This window comes from Oreochromis aureus, linkage group 13 (genome assembly GCF_013358895.1).
Source record: "Oreochromis aureus strain Israel breed Guangdong linkage group 13, ZZ_aureus, whole genome shotgun sequence".
Lineage (NCBI taxonomy): Eukaryota > Metazoa > Chordata > Actinopteri > Cichliformes > Cichlidae > Oreochromis > Oreochromis aureus.
This window is the reverse complement of record NC_052954.1, coordinates 15,446,072-15,469,049: the sequence shown is the minus strand read 5'-3', so window position 1 is coordinate 15,469,049 and position 22,978 is coordinate 15,446,072. Positions and strand designations below refer to the sequence as shown.

At 38.5% G+C, this 22,978-nt stretch overlaps 3 protein-coding genes across 8 annotated transcripts; 2 read left to right on the top strand and 1 right to left on the bottom strand.

Annotated features, from left to right (window-relative positions):
- The first annotated feature begins 745 nt into the window (after positions 1-745).
- Positions 746-9,243, top strand: znf451 (zinc finger protein 451). 6 transcript variants are annotated; one of them, XM_039621939.1, is made up of 14 exons: positions 1,503-1,673; positions 1,878-1,914; positions 2,004-2,067; positions 2,325-2,408; positions 2,530-2,643; positions 3,176-3,287; positions 3,681-3,828; positions 3,936-4,062; positions 4,150-4,309; positions 4,495-4,633; positions 4,784-6,291; positions 6,361-6,429; positions 7,669-7,734; positions 8,284-9,095. In XM_039621939.1, the coding sequence occupies exons 3-14, from the start codon at positions 2,008-2,010 to the stop codon at positions 8,361-8,363; spliced, it is 2,667 nt and encodes an 888-aa protein (XP_039477873.1). In that variant the 5' UTR covers positions 1,503-1,673; positions 1,878-1,914; positions 2,004-2,007; the 3' UTR covers positions 8,364-9,095. The 6 variants fall into 6 exon arrangements, with proteins under 6 accessions (XP_039477872.1, XP_039477873.1, XP_039477871.1 ...); XM_039621937.1 differs by having other exon boundaries at positions 1,503-1,739; XM_039621938.1 differs by lacking the exons at positions 1,503-1,673; positions 1,878-1,914 and adding an exon at positions 746-920.
- Positions 9,244-10,313: 1,070 nt separating this feature from the next.
- On the top strand, positions 10,314-13,104 carry bag2 (BCL2 associated athanogene 2). Its single transcript, XM_031742953.2, has 3 exons — positions 10,314-10,633; positions 10,940-11,049; positions 12,317-13,104. Exons 1-3 carry the CDS (start codon positions 10,512-10,514, stop codon positions 12,709-12,711), a joined length of 627 nt encoding a protein of 208 aa, XP_031598813.1. The 5' UTR covers positions 10,314-10,511; the 3' UTR covers positions 12,712-13,104.
- Positions 13,105-13,955: 851 nt separating this feature from the next.
- rab23 (RAB23, member RAS oncogene family) lies at positions 13,956-21,589 on the bottom strand. Its single transcript, XM_031742984.2, has 7 exons — positions 21,204-21,589; positions 18,493-18,726; positions 17,293-17,378; positions 16,863-17,019; positions 16,652-16,734; positions 16,460-16,552; positions 13,956-16,351 (listed from the first exon to the last, which is right to left on the bottom strand). The coding sequence occupies exons 2-7, from the start codon at positions 18,645-18,647 to the stop codon at positions 16,218-16,220; spliced, it is 708 nt and encodes a 235-aa protein (XP_031598844.1). The 5' UTR covers positions 18,648-18,726; positions 21,204-21,589; the 3' UTR covers positions 13,956-16,217.
- Between the last annotated feature and the right edge of the window lie 1,389 nt (positions 21,590-22,978).

Sequence of the window (22,978 nt, the reverse complement as noted above, 5' to 3'; positions counted from 1 at the left end):
CTTAGTCATGCAAACAAGAAAACCTTATGTGAACATGATCCAGAAATGCTGCTGTCCGATCTGGGACAAAGCTCCCTTAAAATGGACTCTTTTAAAGTACAAAACTGTTCTGTGGTTGCACATCTGGAAAGCCACAATCAGTGCTGTAAGGTGTGCATATTTCAACGAGGTGACACTAAACTCTATACTTTCACCAACTGACAACATTTGACACATCACGAAATAACATAAAACAAAGAAGACCCAGGAATGTGGAGCAACTACAATCCTATATAAGAAAAGAATTGGAAAAGATTCCTCTCCCAAAAGTCCAACAATTGGACTCATTAGTGCCTAAACGTTTACAGACTCCTTTTAAAAGAAGAGGCCATGCTACACAGCAGTAAACATGGCCCTATCCCCACCCTTTTGAGATGTGTTATACTTTTTTCTATGGTGAATAAAATATTTGTTTATGAGATTTGCAAATCAATTCATGATGAAACTAGAGTTATAGAATAGAGTAGATGTGATTCAACAAGGGCGCAGATGAGCACCATGTAATGCTGCTATTTACAAATGTGTTTGGTGTTTATGTATGTGAAGGTGTACAATTCATCTCTCCACTAAACGATGTTAAATATGATACATAAATATGAATCTAGGTAAAGTTGGCGCCTCTGGCGGGGATGACTAGAATATTAAAATGGTAGTAGTTGGTAACATCATCGCACTTCGTCCCGGATTAGATAAGAGCGCAGAGGCGGACTTTGTTCTCTCGTGTATTTTGTAGCAAGCCCAAGCTCCGTCCACGCGGCGCACTCTGCGAACAAAAAAACCGCACCCGCTATATATGACGTCTGGACTAGCTGCGTTTACGTTTATTTGGGATGTTGTAGCAGTGAGCTACCAATCTGACAGAGTGAGCAACACAGGTGCAGGTAATTCGATGCTTATCTTAATTTAAACTATGAGTCTCAGATATGCCGTATTTCATCGGTTTTACCGGACGTTAGCCCCTGGTCGGCATCCATTTATTTTTTTAGAGAAGGTCGTGCACCTTGTGGGAATGGGGGTTTTAGTTTCAGAAACACTTCCAGTAATGGCCTACGAAGCGGACATTAGTTAAGCGGTGTAAAAACGCCAAAACTGCAAACACTTGTTTGCAGTTTTTAAATCTAACATTACACAACATAATATTATCTTGCATATCTCACACAGTGAATGTTTGGGACCCATGAGTTATTTCTTTCAGAGTGGAGATATCACTGCTAATAATAGTCTTCACCAGAGTATGGTTGGTAGAACAACCCCCTAGCAGAAGACGAGTGAAATTCTCGGTGACATGTAGGGCTTTTTAACTTCGATCATGTCAATGTGTGTAAAAATCGCTTTGATTTACATATTATGATCATTGAACTTCATGCAGCCCGTGAACGCACCACCGTAGTGTACTGGCGCGTAACTTCTTCTTCGTTCCACTTTTGAAGTGCTGTTTAGAAGCTCGCAGCTCACTACTGCCGCCGCTGGTTAATAGGTATACTGCAACAACACTGATTTAAGCCGTTGAATAGTTGCTGTAGAGCAGCCCCCACATGAGAGGCAGCACCGAAGAGAAGTACTAAATGAGGTGGCGAAACGAGGAAGAAATTATGCCCCCATGTTGAATTTCTACACGGGTGACCCTCGTTAAAGCAAGTCGTATTTTCCTACTTTTAAAAGACTTGACAACGACAAGACGTTTTCTAAAAGGTCGCTAGGTACAATAGCTGCACTTCGGTTGATGTTACAGCATGCTAATATTCGTTTGTTCAACGCCTCGCATATTTGCTACGAGACCTAAGCTATCCGGCTGCTACTCTTTCCTTTGCCTAACTGTCTGTGTTGTTCATGCTTAGCTTAAACGTAACCGTTAAGCTAATTGCACCAAAAGAGGTAATTATAATTGTTGCTATATTGTCCGAAGAACTGTCGCTAAGTAAGTACTCCAGCTTGAAAACGTGTTATCTTCCCGTTTCCTCTAGGAAGATGTCCTCTCCAGTTGACGCAGATGAAGATGAGGTGGAAAAAGAAGTCGAGTTTGTATCAGTAAGTCATATGCAATCTGGCTCTATTAAATAAGTATTAGTTCAAAAATGATAACACACGCTTTTTGGTTTTCAAACTAGTGGCATTGTTCACTGTCACGTTAATGAAGCCTAATAAACAGACTGCTTTTTGTTTCTCTCCATTCACTGATGTCTCATACTGTCCAGATCCTTATGATTTGGACTTTAGATGTGTTTTATAAGCCTGAAATAGTGTTGATGGTTTTCTTTTTCTTTCTTTTTTTTAAAAAAATGCAGGAGGGCCCTCTCAGACCAGTATTGGAATGTATTGACCTGTTGAGTGACAGTGAGGATGAGGGATGTTCATCATTGCCCGTTACAGTAAGTTTTTTTTTTTTTTTTTTTTTTTTTTTTTTAAACAGATCATTTAGTAATTTAATCCTTTTAATTGATATGTTAATATCCTTTTTTCTTAAAAACGCACTGTTTCTTTCAATTGTAGCTTGAAGATAAAATCAGCCGTCATAAAGCACGTGTTACGTCCACCCTGGACAGACTGGCGCACCAAGTGGCTGTACAGAAAAAGGAACGAGCAGATAAATGCAGAGCATTCAAGGTAAGGTTGTTGACAAATAAACTGAGCCTCTGTCATTTGTTGTTTGTTGGACTTTCATTAATCATTTAGCCTGTCAGAAAATTGATTTTGTTTTCACTGTTTCCATTCAGATCTGTACCTTTTTTTTTTTTTTCAGCACAGCAGGAAAGTAGAAGATGCAATGCCTTATGCTTTATGTGAACTGTTGTAAAACAAATTTTACTATGAATTTTAAATTGCTTTCACATACATGTGCTCATTAACATATTTACAAAGAACATGAAATTTAAACTTAACTTTAGATCCTCACCAAGATTTTACTGGGTTAGTGTATGGGTAGATTAAGCCTTTATGAGCAGCAGTGCCCCCCTGTGGGCACAAAAGATGGGGAAGGTAGTCTATTCATAACATTCAACATTACCTGGAGAACCAACATTAAAGAGTCAGCTGGTTTTCACTGATGTGGTTTTTGTTTTGTTTTTTGTTTTGTTTTGTTTTGTGTTTTCCATGTGAGGCAAATATCTTACGTATTACGTCTTTGTCCCTTTTTCAGGAGAAGCAGATCCTACAAAAAGCTCATGGACAACAGGAGCTGGCTGTTAGTGCTGTAAATGGGATTAATCAGGAAGCCAAACGTTGTGTAGACATGTGGTTAAAGATGCCAGGTAATTATTGATCGGGATTAGAAACCTGTTGTAGTTGTTTTACTCAAATTAGTAGAAGACTTTTAAAACATTTTCCTGTCACGTAGTTGCTGTTTGTTTTTTTGGTTTTGTTTTTTTGTTTGTTTGTTTTTTACATTTCTATCAGTATGCTAATTACCTCTGCCAAGGAGGTCATGTTTTTGGTAGTGTTTGCATGTGTGCATGCTATTCTGTCTATCTGTAAACACAATGGCTTGAAATGTTTTGAATGAATTCTAAACAAACTTTCTAGTGATGTAGAGTGGCTTGCATCCACCGGGGTCAAATCAATGATTTATTGGTGCAATTTTTTGTTATAGTTGTCAGTGGATTGGCTTGTGGGACTTAACATACTGCAATATTGTGTTTATCTAGGTCTTAAACCTGGAGCGATCAGTGCTGGTTCCGAGGGAAGACAAAGAGCTTCTTTCCACAGAAGTATCTCAACTAGGCATACTTGTCCAGTAATTAACTGTGGTCGAGTTTATGATAATGCTTCCCTCCTTGATGGACACTTGAAAAGGTAATAATTTTTCATTCGTGAGTGTGTTGGTGCAGTGGCTTAACTGTGTTCCTCACGAAAAATGGTTGTCTCTTGCACATGTATTGAGTAAAAGCTCTTGTATGCAGGTTTGATCACTCCCCATGTGACCCGACTATCAATCTTAAAGGAAGTCCATCAGAGTTCTTTGCCTGTGTTGCATGTGGAAAGAATTTTCAGGCCAAAGAATCCTGGAGGAACCATGTTAAGTCGAAGGTCTGTGCACTTTTCTGACTGTGCAATTAGAAGTTGCAGCCTGAATCCCTGCATGGTGTAATAATTCAGAACTGTTTTGGTTACTAGGTGTCCTCATCTAATCCTGATGGTCATAGCATCAACCAGATCTATCAGCGAATTGTGTGTTTTGCATGTCCTGCCTGCTACCACCTCTTCAACCTCAGAGACGAGTGTCTCCAGCACATGTCAGCCGAAAGCCACTTCAAACACTCACTCGTCTTAAGAGGTAATTTTTTTTCTTGTCTTTTCTTTTTTTCCTCTAATAAATAAAATCATCACTTAAAAACAGCATTTTATATTTACTCAGGTTACCTTTGTTTGTTTGGTTCTAGAAGATCTTAGATACTGGAAAGTAGCTAAATGAGCCATTTTGCATTTTATTTTACATTTGATTTTAAAAAAAACCCACAGAAAGTCCGCTGCCAGTCCCTGTCCCTCAACATGTCAAGAATCGTCTGATCGCCTTGTGCAAAGATGTAGCGTTCAGTGTCCGCTGCTCTTTGTGTCATAACGTACTGATCTCCCATCAAGCAGCTCAAGCTCACTTTAAGTATGTTTACTGTTTTGTTTTCGTTTGTTTTTTTGTTTTTGTTTTTTACAACATTTGCATGTTGTGAAATCTCTTTATTTCACTGATTGTATTCAGATCCTTTATGAAACTCATTTTTATGGCCCTTGTCCCTCATTTTCCTCTTTTTAGTGTGTACTGCAGACAGGGCTGTGCTGTGGCCAAAGCTGACAAGACGATAGTGCAGGTCATGAAGCAGCTGCATGTGCGAGGACAGTGTTCTGTCTGCTGTGAAATCTTCCTCAGCCAAGCTGAAGTTGAGAAACACAGGGAGTCGATGCAGCATGAAGTTGAACTCAACAATACAATGGCAAAAGCACTTCTTCAGCACTGCAGGTTTAGTGAAATTCTACACTCGAAGAGAGCTAGAGACTCAAAAGACACAGAGGAGACCACTGGCCTTGCAACACCTCTCAAAAGAAACAAGAAGAGCGGTGACCATGACAGATTTCCAGCTAATCGGCAGTGCCTGGGCACAAGTGTGACTGTCACCAGTAGCGGGAGCGTAACAGCTTGGTGCTGCGAGTGTGGTCTTCAGTTCTCAGACGAGGCTGGAGCCAGTAAGCACCTTCTGGCTGTGAACCAAATTTTCCATCAGTGTGGCGTGTGTGGCAAACATATGGGGGAGTCTTCCATTGCACGTCTGCATATGAGTCGCTTTCACGGGGGCGCTCATCTCTCCAACTTCCTCTTCTACTGCCGCAAGTGCAAAGTGGAAATGCCTCGGTACGAAGACATCCTGTCACACGTGTCCGGAGCTCACAGCGGTCACACGTATTTCAGTGAACAAGAAGTGCCTGAGCAGCTTCCCATAATCGTTGATGTCAAGCCATCCACTAGCAGTGACGTCACATTTCACTCCTTGTCTGTGGCCAAAGTCCAGCTGAGCACAGAGGTGTCTTCATCAAAAGTAGAGCAGTCTTGGATGTGCAGGATGTGCGAGGATGTCTTTGACTCGGAGGTTGCTGTCCGCAAACACTGTAGCGATGTTAGTAGTCACAGCTTTCAGAGATTCGTCTGCGGACACTGTCCTCAGAAGTTCTTCAAAGAGTCCACCGTACGGAGACACTGTATGAATGAGCATGATGGGGTCATAAAAACTTCCTATTTCTGCGGCCTCTGTGACAGCATGGAGTTCGGATCTGAGGAGGAGTTTTTTGAGCACTACAAGAATCTTCACAGTAAGGACTACTACTGCATGGATGACGTTGAAGTTGTTCAACCAGATGCCGCCGCTGCCGCTGAGAGTACCAGTCAGTTTACATGCCCGTGCATGGGTTCAGAAAAAAGTAAAGCAGACATGAAAGCCACTTACACACAATGCATGAGGAATCTGGCTGCGGAAGAAAAATGCCAGTACATCTGTGTGCCTTGCGATGTATCTGTTCCATCCTATGCACAGATCAAGACTCATGTCCACACAAAACACACAGCCTTGAACCTGGACAGGAGCTTTGACATCAGATGCAAAGACTGCCAAGAGAGTTTTATGGATGTACCGAGTTTCCATAAACACTACCACTCGCAACATTGTACACTGGATCCCTGCATGAGTTCCAGGACCTGCAGGAAAGGCTCGAAAGCAGAACCCACCACTCCAAGAATACCTAATGCTGTGGAGAATAAACCAGAGAGCAACGGTAAATCGGTTAAACTGATTCACATTTAATGTCTTGTGTTTGAATGTTAATTTGTATTCATGTTTGCAGAGATTAACAACGAAACGCTGACATTTTTCAACACTGATCACACCAATGACGAGAGTGAAGTGCAGGAAGGTAGGCAGTAAACTATACATATATCACTGATATACAGATGAGGCCAGAATTATTAGTCCCCCTATGAATTTTTTTTTAAAGTGTTGTTAAACAGAGGAAGGAATTTTAATCACAGCTTTTTCAAAAATCCTAGATTTTTATTGGTTACATTATTTTTATTTTGCACACAGGAACCAAATTATTTATTCAAACTACCAGAGACAAAGTGATGAGTCCTCCTGATGCTAATAGGTGGTGTATCCTTTTTGCTGGATAACAGCCTGCAATAGTTGTTTGTAGTTTTCAACTAGTCTCACACACATCGCCTGAGCAATCCCAGTCCATTCCTCTTTGCTGAGTCTCTCAAATGCTTTCAGATTTGATGGTCTCCTGGCATAGACTTTGGTCTTCTGTTTAACCCACATCAAGTCAGCTCTTTGAGCAGTCAAGCCAGTAATGTTGACTTTGGTCTTCTGGGGGTAGTTCTCCACCAGGAGTGACTTATTGTTTATGTCGTCATGTTGGAAGACAAAGTAACTGCTCAGACCCAATTTTCCTGGTTTTCTTTAAAAATCTTCTCATATCTTTTTTCCCTTCAGGATTTCTTTCACTTTGACAAAGGTGTTTTTCACGTGATAACTCAAACTCTTTTTGATGTTCTTATGCTTTCTTTAAATTGGAAGATAAACCCACAGTTTTAATGATTTTACAAGCTTTGAGCATTACAAAAATAAAGCACATCGTTGCACAGTAGTGGTTTTTGCTATAGCTAAATAAAAAGGCCAGTTTTCTCAGGGAGCTAATATTATTGACCCTGGTAATTTTTGTTTTTTTCTGAAACAATTCTGTTATTGTGTGCAAATACAAATAATTTATGCTTCCTAAAGAAAACTAGTGTGTTTAGTAATCCTATGTTGAAAATCCTTAGCTCTATTGAAAAAGCACTGGGACAAATTTGAAATGGACAAAATGTTAATTTTCATAGGGGACTAATAATTTTGTTGTCACCTGTAACTAGAAAGAAAAGGCTAGATACTAAATAAATGCTACTTCGTTTTTTTCTCTCTTTTCGTCATGAGACCCTAACGGCTGTCTGTTTAAAGAGAACTCTTCCTTTAGCTCAACTGCTAATAATTATTTGCATATTTAATCCTATGAATGTCCTGTCAAACAAAAACACACTGATTCACTTGTCTTAAAGTATGCTCATTAATCTTGATTTTTAACAGCTTGGATAAACGACTCTGTATTCTGTTACAGTTGAATCGGATGACGAAATGAAACGCGCGCTGTCTTTGAGTGCAGAAGAAGCGCAAGAGTCAGCAGGTATGTGTATGCAGGGCTGAGGATATAGTCTTTCTCTTTTGAACAGTTTGTAAGTCAGCACAATACAACATATTGTCTGTTTTGCTGAATTTATTGTATTGAGATAAACATCCAGTACGTTATGCAGTCGGTGATTGTTAACATTGCCCTGCACATTAAGGAATGAAAATGTCGACGGATAACATGCAGGCCTAAAAAATATTTGAACAGTTGGTTTAGTGAGGTTTATTCCCAGCCTTTTGGGAGAGTTTTTTTTTGTTTTGTTTTTTTTTGTTCTTTTATTAGATAGGAACAGACAGGAAATATGGGATGCAGTGTGATGTGCACTCACAGTCTGGCTGGCCAGGAATCGAACCGTGACTCACTGCTTGGAGGAATTTGAACACATTTAACAAATGTCGAGACAAAGAATGTGTTTGATCAAATTGATGAAAAAGAAACTCATCTGTAGTTTTGTGTACTAAAATGATGTCAGGCTTACATTTGAGAAAGCTTGAACCTGCTGCTTAAATTGGAAAGTAATGTGATGAATTACATCTGTGTAAACAGGCTCTTCAGAAATTCATAAATTACCTTCCTACTGGGGACAAACAGTAAAAGACGGTGACGTGAGCTCAAGCATAGGATGACACAACGTTCATCCGACCATCTCAATCTTCAATGCTCCATGGTTATGAAATATTTTCAGAAAGATGAAGAGAGAAGTCAGTCCTCGGAACAAAAGGCACTCAGAAAGACCACCAGATTACAAAAAAATGCTTAGAAACACCACAGAGGAGTGCTTTGAGCAGGATTACAGACACAGCTCAGTTCAAAGACTATTCGAATTGTGGGTAGAGGGGAGTGGAAACTATCCAGCTCACAGACTGGGACAGCTAGGCTTAAATTTGCAAATAACACGCACAGAAAGTCTGCAGCTATTGAAGGTGTTATTTTCAGACAAGTCCAAATTTAGCATTCATGCTGATCTCTTGAATGGAGTAAGAAACTCCAATCAGTGTCCAGATTTTAGATTTCATCAGAACATGAAATCTAAAACAAAGCAGCTGCCTACTGAAAGAATATTTTTCCCAGGAGAAGATTTTAGAATGATGTCAGTCAATCTTTATGGCACCTGTGAGACGTCATGAAGAGGGGGACGGGGAGTGTGGATGACCTAAAGGCTCTGCTGGCTCAAAGACGAAGGAAACATTTTGGGGATCACTATAAATAGATTTGGAGATATGAAAGAATAGAAATGTTAAAGTTATGACATTATGGTCAACATAAAATGTTCTCAGTGTTGTTGAAATGATGCAGTTTGTAGTGTTTTCCATATGGCCATGCTGGTATGAATGAAGGTTTTCTCATGTAATTTGTTTTCACAGAGTTGGAAGAAGCTCTCAAAAGAAGCCTCCTGGAGTTCTGAGAAAGTCGGTAGTGCTTTTGTAACATGCTGTTCATCGAACGTTATACTAGAATGTTTTGTACAAGGTAACGTGTTCAGAATATAATAAAGAATTAAATGTTTGTCCTGTTTGTTTGTTTTTTTTTTACTTTTTCTGAGTTTGTCATTATTTGCAGTAAGTGGACACCAAACTGAACCGTGCAGATTTGCAATTTTGTAAGCTTGACACTTGTGAGGAGCCAGAGTGTTTCGACACGTGTGCTATAGATGGCATCCACCACACTGCAAGATGCCTGAGCTGAACATGTGACCACAGTGCTGTGTCTCCAGTTGCGCTCTGTTTTCCAGTGTATTGTATGTCACAGACTCTCTTCGCATGGTGTCATGTGAATCCTGATCTTTCTACGCTAGAATGCTAGATTATTTTTCTTAAGGAAAAAGCTTTTGTGATACCAGAAGTCTGCAATATAAATTCACATAATTTTTGTGCTCCAGAAATGTGTTAATTTGGTGCACACACTTAAGAGTGCACTCGAGTAAAACTCGTATACCCAGCAATTAATGTTCCCAAGAGCCCACATTATTCATGTGGGCTCTTGGATAAAATTAACTGCTCATCCCTGCATACACTGATCTGGGTAGCCAATTCCTTTTTATGGATTAACACTGAAAATATGCATTTAGAATTATCGTGTTGTGATCAACTGCAATATATCCATGAAACTTTTCATCCCCTTGGCTGTTACAAGCCAAATATCTGATTTTGGGCAAGTCAGCTAAAGAGCAAAAGCTTTGAGATAATGGACTATGACGTAAGACCTGAGTGTTGTGCACTGACACAGTACAGGTTAATTAGCACTGGGCTCCTGGTTGTAGAATTTGGCATCTCCAGGCTAACTGCAGTGCCAGAGGTGAAGCTGCCTTTGTTGGTGAGGAAAAACTCCTCATTTAATGTAAGGAATTTATGCTATAGTATACATTTTTTTTATATTTTATAGTACTTGAGTCATTGATAGAAATCACTGTCAGAGTTAAAAGGTTGGTGGTGGATTCAGCAAAGTCTATTAACTAATTTTGTTGAACAAAAAATAGTGACTGTTATCCTATTAATTTAAATCCTAGCTAGTATTTCTGTGGACCGGACGGCCGTTTCCGTGGTCCTTCAGGGGGTCCTCGGACCCTAGTTTTGAGAGCACAGTCCTGGGCTCCTCGGGAAGCTTCTATGAGGAGAGAGTGAAGGAAGTTGCAGCCCATGTTTGGAAATGTTCTCCCAGGGGCGCTGCAGCAGCAGCCGGTGGAGCTACAGTCAGCTGGACAGCTCGGAGTTGACCGCACACGGGATTTGTTTTTACTCCGGAACGGATCAGCCTTGTGACGGGTATTCATCATCATGGCTCAGGCAAAAATACAGGCGAAGATGAACGAGGCTACCTGTAGCAAGTTCAGCAGGACGCTATCCATGGCAGATCGCTCGGGGCGGCTGCTGGAAAGTTTGGACCAGCTCGAAATGAGGTAGTTAAGTAACGGGCCTTAGCATGTGCTTTATGCTGAGCCACCTATTCAAGCATTGTCGTTTGTGGGATATATATGACTACTCACATCTAATATAATAAGTTATTATAGCGCTTAAAATGTGCCATAAAAGTAGCTTTAATTTCTTAGCGGTTTTCCGAGAACAGTTAATGATCACATTTTACGCATATGTTTTATAGGTGGATTGCTTTTAGTTCGTAGCTCACAGCCTCATAATCATTACTCTCGCAGTTTAAGGATGCTTTTCAATGGATGGTTATTGTCATGCTTTGTTGTCTCCAACAGGGTGGAGGCTTTACGCGAAGCGGCATCGGCCATGGAGCAGGAAAGGGAGTGCATCCTGGAAATGATTCAGTCTCTACAGAACAGTCAAGAAATGCGTAACATCTGTGCTGGTGAGGCGGCTTGCAGACTGTCACAACTTGAACGCAAAAGTCACGCGCTGGTTGATGTCACTGTGTACATATAGCCTCCTAGTATCATTTTGTTGTGTTTTGAATTCCTGTATTTCTGCTCTGATGCCACTGCAACATTGTGATCCAATGAGGACACGCTTTTAAAGTGAACTTTTCTGTTGGGTGGAGGTGGGTTCGTGAATGTCTGAGGATTTAAAGAGTTCCACCCAGGTAGTTGTTTGCAGCTCATGGATGTCATTTATACATCAAGCTCCATTTTAATGAAGGAACTAAACTAGGTTGAACATGCTCATTGAAAACCACCTGCAGTCTTTATCTGATTACCCGTATTTCATTTTTTGTTTTTGTTTTCAAAGAAAGCGTCCACTTGCAAAGAAATCATTACAGTGTACAGTATTAGGCAAAAGTCTTGAGCCACTCCTTATTTCTTTCTACATTGACAGTAAAGTGGAAATAAGTGCAGTGATCTAGTAAAACATGCAAAAATAAATGGAAATACAAAATATATGTGGCAAAACAGAATTTGGGCGACTGCCTTTTGTTCTGTTCTCTGCCAAGACGATCCCACCCTGCTCAGTAATGTTGTGCTTTGGGCTCTGGGGAGTCCAGTCCATTACAGATAGTGTTCCACTGTGTGTTTCCTCTGTCTAGCTTTTAATCCATTAGCAATGTGTTTGGGATCATTGTCATGCTGAAACATGAAGCCAATCAGATGCTTTCCAGATGGTACTGCATGGTGGATCAAAATCTGACGGTAGTTTTCTGTGTTCATAATTCATCAATTTTGACAAGATCCCTAACACCGCTGATACTTACTGCTGTATCTCTTTCGCAACCTCCTCCATACATACTGATGACAGTTTGAGGCAGAAAATTCAAATTCAGCAGACTTGATTTTCTGATACTATTTATCTGCTGTAGATTGTTTTTACACCAGCTGCTTTGTCTCTCAGAGAATTTTTTTAGAAAGGTTTTGCAACAAGATGGCCTTGCAGATCTGAAGTGTAAATGTGCAAGCCCACCCTGTTGTTTTACACTGCATAAAATAACTGTGTCCCTGGCTTGTGGTAGATTGAGCACAGTCATGAACATGAAAACTTCAGATAATAAAGACAAGGGCAAGGATTTGAATTTAGATAAATCTAGCCAACATGCTACCCCTTACAAAACCTAGTTACCTGTGGTAATCTTTTCACTTAAAGATAAAGTATTTATTTATTTTTTTCCCATATGTTGTGTCTCTTAGGAGAGAGAGAGGAGTTAACTTTAACTGCAAACCGTTTAATGGGCCGGACGCTGTCTGTGGAAATCTCTGTTGGGACAATCAGAAACCCGCAGCAGGAGGAGGCGCTACAAAAAGCCACATCCATCATAGATGAAATAGTGAAAAAGTTGCTGGACGACATGGAGGGGAGCAGGCAGAAGCTGCTAGCCCTGCACGCCGCATGTGTGACTGAAGCACCGGCCATTCCCATCGACCAGAAGTTTCAGGCCATTGTGATCGGTTGCGCTCTGGAGGACCAGAAGAACATAAAGCGGAGGCTGGAGACTCTATTGAGAAATGTTGAAAATGCTGAAAAGAACATCAAGATTATGGATCATCAAAAACTGGAGAACACAAAAGCAAACGGTAGTCAATAAGACTCATCACCAAAGCATTAAATGTGCCTTGAATGTTCTCTTTCAGAAGGCTGCTACTTGTAGCAAGAAAAGTGAACAACAAATATCCAGTTTTACCAAATCATTGTCATTTTTACATTGATCTACTTAATATTGGTTGCTTAATGTTTATACAATGTACGCGTGTGTTCACATATGCACCTAGTGCAGTAAAAGATGCTGAACAGCAATGAATTAAGTCTCTTTTTGTTTCATTGCCTCACTTTTAAAATTAGGTAGTTGATTTTGTAAGTGCACGCACTACCTCTTTGTGTGAAATCAACACAAGATATATGGATTTTAGTTTGTATTTGCACATATGAGTTTTATTTCAGATCACGTGTCAAAAAACTAAATAAACCTGTTGTCTTATGAGTGTCGGGCAGAGACTTCTTTAAATATACAGTACTCTTCAGCAGTCAAGCTCCCAGATGGTTTTCCTTGGACCTTCTTAAAGTTTTGATGACTTCGTTTTTTTGTATTGGTGTCTTTTTAACCATTAATAAGATGAGTATTCAATTTCTTAAAAAGTCAGGGTTAAGAATGTTCTGCTATGAGCAGAGGACTTGATATTAGAGAGAAACACTTCCTTGGTCTTGGTCTGTGCTGCTAAATCAAAGTACTCACATGAAATACAGTTGAATTAAATGTTTTGTAGTTTATTCTTTCCTAGTTGACAACAAATAATGGCGCTCTAAGGTCAGACTTGCAAACAAGTGCAGTGCAGCATGTGGCAAGCTCCTTTGTTTATTTAGGAATCTCCACACACTTGGTGTAGAGGATATTCTATAGGATAAATTTAAAAATTGAGACTTACAACAATTACTTGTGTTGTGTCATATAGAAAAACGATGTCAGCAAAGTAAGTAAAGGTTGCCTTTGTCTAGGAACCCTACATATTATCACTTGCTCTTCCCCATCGGATGACATTTGAGCAAACTCATCTATTGTTTGGCATTTGGCATAAGGATATGAAATAACATAGAATATGAGGATCATGAGGTATGAGTTTCTTGTGTCAAGGTACTAAGAGCAAGGCTAAACTTCTACACCCATGTTAGTTGTTTATTAACTTGAAAAACTGCCACGGGTGCAGACAACCATCTTTTATCCAAACTGTCTGCACTTCTAAAATTATCTGTTCTTATTCACTCTAACTAAATGTACCCAGTTAAAATAATAACAACATTCTGTTTAAAGGAACTGTCATGAAATGATACAATGGATGCTCAAGAAAATTTTTATTCATATCAGATTGCCACCAAACACTGCCTCGCAAACAAAACAACAAACACACAGTTGTGTGGCACACTCCAGGGTGTGATACAACAAAACTGCAAGTAGTGTCGTTTTTCTCAGGCTGAAAGCCAACACAAGTTGGTTTGTCTTTCTAAAGGTGTGAATCTGCTCATGAAGTCATGTGAGAAAAAGTAAAAGTAAGACACAAAGATTACACCTGAGTGACAGCACTTAAGTATGGTTAGTGTTAACTGCTGATTCTTTAAAATTATACGCCATCTTAATGATAAAGTGCAGTGAATCAAGTCAGTCAAAAGACAACGTAAACACAAACTATCACAAGCTTGAGAAAAACATTACTTAAAGATCTATTGTGAAGGCAATTTAAAAAAAAACAGCAAAAGGATGGATTAAAATGTGTACTTTAAGAATGTAAACATTGACAAGGCATTGCAATGATTAAACATTCACTGATATGGGAGGAAAAAAAAGGCCTGCATGCATTATAGTTATGCCACTTTGCTTTTCTTCAAAATAGCACAGTTCACAAAAAAAGTAATGGGGAAACTTTTAAATGTGACACAATCTTAGTACCAATGGTGTAACTGTAGAACACATTTTAAGCACCTTTTGGTATTTTCACAATAGAAAAAAAATCTGAACACAGATCTGAAATCTTTTTTTCTTTTAAGAGTAAAGCATGCATGCACATGTATTCCCAGATGACCTATGCATTATAATTCCAATAGATAGCTACAACTGAAACTACTAAGGAAATGTTCATTCAAGACAGGAGATTTAATCTAAGACTTTTCTATATTACTAAATATTTTGTTGTGCTTGGTAAACCTGTGTAACCCAATAATGAGTTCTGAAAAACAGAAGGAAAGGTGAATACATTATACAATTCACAGCTAGCTGTATTGAAAACTAAGGATTAGTTTGGGAGATTGTTTCTGGGAGTACTCTCATTTAGTTAGAAAGAAATGTAATTTTCTTGCATAATCAGGCACACGTAAGCGCTTCAATAGCAAAACATCCCGTCTTGATGGCCAACTTTTTGTAACACCTTCTGAGAGCATTAGTTTACATCCCGCCCTAAACTCCACACCACAGGTACAGTACCTACTGAGCAGTGAGCTTTCATTTTTCCTTTTCACTTTCTGGCCCTAATACAGCTCCTTTTTTTACAGTCTGTAGAAAGTTCTTCACAATCCAGGTGAACAAATTAATAGGAGAATTCTGTACCGTGTTTACTGTACTCTGAATATATATGTCAAAGCTATACCAACATAAACAAAACAATGTAAACAACTGCAATCAAAAGCATAGTATTGTATTGTAACTAACAATTGGTTGTAACTTGAGGTACTATGATTGAAATAACAGATTTCTTTTTGTGTAAATCGTGTTTTATGTCTAAAATAATTTGGTTAACAAGTGTAAGCAGACAGATAAAGGACTATTTTTGTGTCATTGGTTATTGATATTTGGTTACATACCTATATCTATAAGAGCACATGTTTAACCACAGCTCAGAAAGAGAAAATTTGGCACATAAGATCAGTCAAAGCTATTGTGCTTCGTACAAAAATACTTCACGCACAGAGATTTAACTCAGCGTTCAATCAGGACGAAGAATATAGTTTGATCCATTATCTGTTCAACAGTTAGAAAAATATGGAATAAAATAATCTGCTTATCTTTTATAATACATGCAAATGTATTGCACAGCTGAACTGTTAAACAGAATAAACACGTACAGAAGGAAAAGTCTCCACGGAGTGCAACTTTTGCTGTTACATACTTTGATGAGAGTTGGTATGTCAAGTTTCATTAAAACAAAACAAAAAAAGAATGGAAAAACAAAAAAGCAAAAACCTCGGCCATAAGGGGGAAAATCCACCTGCACCAACAGCTAGAACTTCAGTTGTTTTGGGCATCATTAAATTAATAACACAACATACTGTAGCTGCAGTTGTTTCTTAAGGCAACCATTAGGAGGATCAAAGTGTGTACAAAGGTTAGGTTTTGTGCCCAGATTGCTGATGAATATCCGAGACCACAATACACCTATCAACATGGGGCGAGGAAGATGAACATTAGGTTAATAAAGTAATATAGTATAGTGTAGTGTTTCCCAGTCTATGTGAGCTTTGGTCACTAACTGTGGCTACCTCAACAGCTTACAATAACGACCAATCTAGTGTCAGAAATAACTGTCGGTCAGTAAAATGCAATGATTTTCTCTAGAGGAGGCTGCAGCTTCCAAAGGGATTTTTAGTCTTCTTGGTTCTTTGCTTGTTAGGACGCAAAGTGATGACTTCTCTGCCGTTGCTGGAGCTCTGGTTGCAGACATTAGTACTTGTTGTATTAAAAACACCTTTGGAAAAAAAAGCAGAAAGAATGAATAATTCAAGGCTATTTAAAAGAAACAAAAACAAAACAAAACTCCAGAGCTTAAACTGTGATACGGAAAAAGATTTCTTACCTATTTTATTGCTTGTTGTGTGGACCACCTCTGTCTCCTCTGCTGTTTGCTGTTTGAGTCGCTGTAGATACTTCTCAGCTAAATACTTAAAAACTAAATGAAGAGAACAAGCAGAAATGTTATGACAGTAACATTAAGAAACAAGCCATTTTACTTGCATCTGATCAGTTGTTCAGATTTTCAGTAACCTACCCTCATTCACATTTAGGTCCTCTTTCACTGAAGCGCGATAAAATCTTAGCTTAAGCCTCTTAGCCAATGCTTCTGCCTCCTCACTGCAGTACAAGTGAAGGAAATATAGCACTTCTTAATTTTCTGGTAAATTAACAGGCTTATTTTCAATAAACAGTCAGCACTCTTTTCTTTAACAGTTAATTGCTTTTCTGTACCACAGAATGCTTACTTTTTTATAACAGTCTCTTCCAGGAGGTCAATTTTGTTTTGCACAAGAACTGTGGGAATATCTCCAACTTCTGCTTCCACCTTCTCCTTCCAGCTGTCAATAGCCTGAAACGAGTCCCGGTCTGTAGTGGAGAAGACAAGCACACATGCCTGCGCACCTGCAAAGTAAGACCACATACACAAACAGTTCACGTTCTCAAGCTGTTACTTCTTGTAAAAAAAGCATGTTGCACATGTTGCATAATTCATTGAGCAAAAACACTGAACAGATTTAAGAATAAGCCCTCTAGGAAATATATATATATATATATTTATATATATTTAGATTAAAATGTATTTGCAATTATATGTATACTAGTGCTTACACTTTGGTTGAAAGCTTAGAAATACGGGAGAAACAAAAGTTATTTGTTGCACAGGTGCGATCTTACCGCGGTAATAGGCCTTAGTGATGGCATCAAACTCCTCCTGCCCAGCAGTGTCCCAAAGCATTAGTCGGACCTCTTCATCATTTACACTAAAACAATGAGAAAAAATTGACTAGTTACTTATTCATTCATCTATAATATCCTATTATATCCTACCCAGCACACTCTACTTGTTTTTCTATGTTAATAGACAATCACAAAATCTACCATTTTAAGACATTTGGAATAAAACATTTTCTTCAAACAAAAGTAATAATATTTTTTTTTTGCAAAGAAAAGCGTCTGGACTTCTTTGAGTTGCTTGAAGACGTTTCACCTCTCATCCGAGAAGCTTCTTCAGTTTCTCGGATGAGAGGTGAAACGTCTTCACAACTCAAAGAAGTCCAGACGCTTTTCTTTGCAAATTCCTTTGACTACGATGACCTGGATGACTGAGAACCTTCACAGAAATAATTTTTTTTTAATTCTCATCAAATAACTTTCTCTTTTAATTATTATTATCAACATGGAAAAAAATATTTTATTGTGTTTTCTTCTAGGGTGGAAATTTATTTCATTTAACTCTGGACACTAGAGGGCTCTTGTTCCTCCTGGAGTGTAATTACATACAGTACACAGTTACTAAGTAAAGTAAAAAAGTAAAAACTACATAAAAGAAGGCATTCAATAGAAGAATTAAAGTAAAATAAAAAATACAACAAAAAAAATCTGGTTAATTAACCAACATGGATGTCTTTGGACTGTCAGAGGAAACCAGAGTACCGAGAGAGAACCAACACAGTCACAGAAAAGCCCGAGCCAGCGTGTGGATTCAAACCCAGGACCATCTCACTGAGAGGCCACAATGCTAACCACTGCACCACTGTGCTGTGGTTAATAAAATATTAAATAATAATAATTAATGTTAATTAAATAAAAGCTGAATATAATATAACAAAGTGGCCTTTTTAAGTAAAATGTCTCAAATTTAGTCAAATTCATTTTTTTTTTTTTTTTAAAAAAGAGTAATTTCTGATTAAACCTAAAATGTGGGTACCAACAGGATTCCACATTGATCAGTATGCACTTACTGAAATATGTATTTAATATTGTAAAACAATTTTATACAGCTGAAGTTGTAGTTAGTTAACAGACCCTCTGCGACTTTGATTATAGACTATAACTGATAAATAAAGTAGAACATCTTTCAAATGATTATCTTACAGTATCTGCCTTTCCAGGAAGTCCACTCCAATTGTCTTTTTGTAGTCTTTAGTGAAAATGCCCTTGCAGTAACGTTGGATCATACTGGACTTGCCGACAGCTCCATTGCCGACCACGACCACTTTGATGGCCACTTCCATGTCCTCCTCCAACATGGTGGTGACGTCTGGCTGATTTTCTCAGTTCCACTGTGCCTGTATTGTTTCAGAGCTGTGACGGGAGCACATGTACCAGCTGAAAGTGTAAAATAAAATATTAGATACTACAAAAAAAAAGAAAAAGCCACACAAACACTGGACAAGTGCAACTCAAATGTGGTTTATATATGAATCACTCACTTCAGAGACAGTTATCAGTTGAACAAATATGATGAAAACCAACTTTGTTACTGAGTTTATAAGTTACTTATAAATGCTGTTAAAGTGCAACTGACGATCAAGCAAATTAGCAGAGGCGCAACTAACTGCTACTTATTTTTAATACTAATCAAACTTATTTTCAGTTTGATATGTCAATATACTGTTACAAATGTAGTTGTCCAAGCCTAAAAAAATGTTTTACAATACATTTTTATAGCCAACAGTCACAACTCAACTTTTATAGGCATAATAATATAATTATCATATTCGCCAGCACCACAAGCACTTCATTGCACTCTAATACACGGTGTCACATACACAACGTCTGTAATTAGCTTTTAAACTGTTATGGGTGCACATTTTACTAACTGTTGTAAAACAAATTTTCAGCTTGACTGGAGAGGTGGTTCGCTATGTTTATTGTTCCATTAGTGCAGAAAACTGCAGACTCCGCATAGCAACCGGGTCCCCACAGCTATATATGTAGAGTGGCTGAGTGCTACGCTAAACAACATATTGTGGGAAAGCTGTTCTCAGTGGACACTGACAGCCTACTGCGTGACTGTAGTGTTCAACAGCCTGCCTGAATTTGAGTCACAATATGTATCTGTAATTGAGCCGAATGACACATCAGTTGGTATAACATGAAGGCAAAACACAGCTGAAAATAGAATAGTATGCTCTTCTTTTAATTTAAACTTTTGGATTATTTTAAAGTCTTGACTTTGCATTTCACTTTAGTTGAGTAAAGACCTCCTCTTCTTTTCAAGCAGCTAGTCCTCTCATATTCAAGTGTAGTCGGTTCTGGATTTGTAGTTTAAATGTGTTTTATCATCACAGAAACTGTCAAACTGGGAGGTTCAGAAGCTGGTTATGTATTGTTTATTTATAACTACTATAGGTTTAGAACAACATGATTCAGATTTAGATAAATGATGATGATTTGCTTTAACAGTATTTGAAAATGAGATCTGAATATGAGATCTTCATGCGAGCGTTTCCGCAGGTCCTTCCTCCCTGCAGCTGTCAGACTGTACAATCAAAACTGCTCCCAACGAAAATAGGTTTACATCAGCGCTGTAACTTGCACTATTTTATCAACCGATTCACGCTATAACCTCTTATCTGTATTTAATTTAATTTAATTTAATAACGGTACAGTACTCTGTTTTTGGTTACCATTGTCCTTGATGTAAATATGTAAAAATTATGTATGTTTCTGTTCTGTGTCTTGTGCACTGTTTGTTTGTATGTGTGTCTTTCTTGATGCTGTTACACCCAAATTTCCCCTTGTGGGACAATTAAAGGATTATTCTATTCTATTCTATTCTAATAATTGTGCTCGTAGTATCAACAACAGTGTGGGGCAATCTTTTAGCACTGTGGTCATGTCTTATCCCCCACATTTCTGAAATGAATCACAACTCTCCTCGGGTGATCTCAATAGGTCATGTTAGGGCAAGGCCTCACAGAGATTTCATTCTTAGCCCCCACTGATGGTAATGTGAGTGACCCAAGTTGGGGGGTTTTTACGTCTTGGCTCATGTGGTGACTCACATTATCAATACTGGGTAAGGATCACTGCCAAAGGGTACCCCCCAGGGTAAATACTTGTGACTTTCCACCATTTGTTTTTTTTAAGGGAAAAAGACTCTTGAAAGAAGTCCAGCTGTTTTCTTTTTTCAAGCTCTAAAGAAGTGACTGGAAGGTGCAGTTGAACACTTCAAGACAGGTATCAGCTACACATTTAAAGACAATATTCTCCATACCTGCACAAACAACTGTCCTGAGTAAATTCTGGGTTTTCAGATCAGTATTACCCCACCCATACAATACAAATGTGATAACACAGAATCTGAAATCTACAGGCCTACTGCATTTTTTATATAACATGGTAGCAGGGTATGCTTTGCATTGCTATGCACATAGTACTGAATTCTGCTCAGTATGAAGCAGATAATACACCCCCCTTGCTAGACAGTGAGTCATCTTCATAGACTTACCGTTACTTGCCCAGGCCTCAAGGCGGGGCACCACAATTTTTTAAAGCACAGACTGAATAACACAGATCAAAACGCCATGACACCCAACTAAGCTATTCAACTCTGTCGAAGACTTTTGCTATATGTAATACGTTCATAGTCTCTGATGGGAATTAAGTTTGAAGTTAACTTCTCACTCCTCTTCTTCACTCAAATCCCTTGCCTTGGTCAAGATAAGACCTGTTGAATTGCTGAAAGGAGGCTCCCCTTGAAGTACAGAGCAGCTCCTGAGGTAGTGCGTTAAAGCTGGGTGAAATAAACGGTGAAGAAATGATGGGAAAGCATGCCAAAGAAGCGTGCAGTTTCTTACCTGTAAAACGACGCTACAACTCATCCAATGACATTAGGCGAGCTATGCAGTCAGCTAACCCACATCCACATATCTACAGCCTCCCGCCGCTCTTCTCCGTGGCAAGAGGAGACGCAAGAGACTCCGGTGCTAAGGCTGCCTAGCTAAGATTAGCCACTCTTCACAGAAGAAAGACAACCTTCTGCTCCGTTCGCTAATGACTTCTTCCCTGTCTAGTGCAAAAACGTTCTCTTCTAAACGAAAGATACCGTTTATTGACTGTCAATACCTGAGGTCACTCTCATGACATTTATAGGATGGATATGCATTGCTGCCTATTTCAGTGAGCTACGTTGCGCGTGAGAGCTAGCCAGGCAGTTGGCTAGCTCGCTAGTGTTTGTTGCTAAGCAGCAGAGCCAAAGAATGCACAAAGCAAGAGAATCGGCGTGAACGCGCCTCTGTCCTCGGGAGTCTTGGGAACACTTGTAGTTCTCATATGTTAGCCCTAAAAGTCTCGAATGTTTAAAAGCTGAATTATTGTCATTATCGCACATGTTTTTACCCTGCTTTGATATTATTTTATTCACAGCTATTATATATGTCTTATAAGCGTGCTTTATGTGGCCATATCACAAAAACCAGGAAAAAAGCGTGTGAAAATTACTCACGACCGGATTAAAAAGTGCATTTTACTTTCAGGTATGTGAAGTAAAATGCATGTTATAAAGCAGAAACACGGAAATGTGTTAAAAGGGAGTAAATTCACTTTCCACTACAGTTTCTCCCTTTCTGAATACGTGTCATTAATGTGAAACTATCAAATAGTTAGTGAAATAACTATAAATAACTGCAGCTTCATTTTTTTAAAAGGCAGAAAGCACCTAACCGTCTGCTGAGAAAATTGTAGTAATGGTTGATGTCAGTTAAAAACGTAACGACGTTTTGGTTTTGTATAGGTTCATTTTACTGTATGCATATGAAACTTACCAAAAATGACCAGAAGTTGGGTTAGAATTTTTTTGTTTGTTTATTGAGTTAGCCACAAAATAAACTAAAATGTCTCTATAATATAACATGACCATTTACCAATTTCTCTAAATACAAAACTTTTGTACGTCAAACCACAATATTTTGGATTACATACACTGGAAAAATAAATGCGAAATGTCTGATCTATTTCGACCACAGAAATCACAGTTATAAATGACATGGAATTTAAACCTTTCCAGAAAGTGCTTTACAGAATATATTCTGTTTATTTTAAAACTAACATTCTTGGGTCAAACATGCGGTGTTTCATTCATGCCTACATAGACACCCGTATATCCATATGCAGTGTCTGTGTGAAGAGAAGTTTATATGCTAAGGACAATGCCAGTAATCCTTATTTGTTGAAATTTGCTGATCTGATAGGTAAACTGTCTGTGGAGTAGTGATATTTCAGAAGAAAATCAGTCCAACCAACCTTATCAAATGGGCATTTGGGAAATGAAATGGGTTTCTGAATGATTTATTTTTAATATCTGGGTTTAATTTTAAAACTGTTAATCGTTTGAAAAACAAAGATTTTACATGAATACATATCTTTTAAATTAAACAGTATGAATGCAGTGTGCAGCATTTGTCTTGAAGATTGAATACTGAATGGATTTTTTAAAAACCTGTGGTCCCTTTTGTTTGAATGTTCTGTTTTCCGTTCTGAAACACAAGGAAAAACAAAGATTTTCTGTATTTGAAGATAAGAAGAACCCGCGTTTTATTGGGGCGTTTGTTATGTAATACACATGGGCCCGTGA

What these genes read in the sequence shown, in the direction of transcription:
- znf451 (XM_039621938.1), top strand. Translation starts at nt 2,008, where the DNA reads ATGTCCTCTCCAGTTGACGCAGATGAAGATGAGGTGGAAAAAGAAGTC. An exon ending in GCAGCTCAAGCTCACTTTAA is followed by an intron (nt 4,634 to 4,783) that starts GTATGTTTACTG and finishes TCCTCTTTTTAG; the next exon opens with TGTGTACTGCAGACAGGGCT. An exon ending in AGAAGCGCAAGAGTCAGCAG is followed by an intron (nt 7,735 to 8,283) that starts GTATGTGTATGC and finishes CTGTGTAAACAG; the next exon opens with GCTCTTCAGAAATTCATAAA.
- rab23 (XM_031742984.2), bottom strand. Translation starts at nt 18,647, where the DNA reads ATGTTGGAGGAGGACATGGAAGTGGCCATCAAAGTGGTCGTGGTCGGC. An exon ending in CACTAAGGCCTATTACCGCG is followed by an intron (nt 17,020 to 17,292) that starts GTAAGATCGCAC and finishes CTTACTTTGCAG; the next exon opens with GTGCGCAGGCATGTGTGCTT. An exon ending in GGACCTAAATGTGAATGAGG is followed by an intron (nt 16,553 to 16,651) that starts GTAGGTTACTGA and finishes CTCTTCATTTAG; the next exon opens with TTTTTAAGTATTTAGCTGAG.
- bag2 (XM_031742953.2), top strand. Translation starts at nt 10,512, where the DNA reads ATGGCTCAGGCAAAAATACAGGCGAAGATGAACGAGGCTACCTGTAGC. An exon ending in TTGGACCAGCTCGAAATGAG is followed by an intron (nt 10,634 to 10,939) that starts GTAGTTAAGTAA and finishes TGTCTCCAACAG; the next exon opens with GGTGGAGGCTTTACGCGAAG. An exon ending in AATGCGTAACATCTGTGCTG is followed by an intron (nt 11,050 to 12,316) that starts GTGAGGCGGCTT and finishes TGTGTCTCTTAG; the next exon opens with GAGAGAGAGAGGAGTTAACT.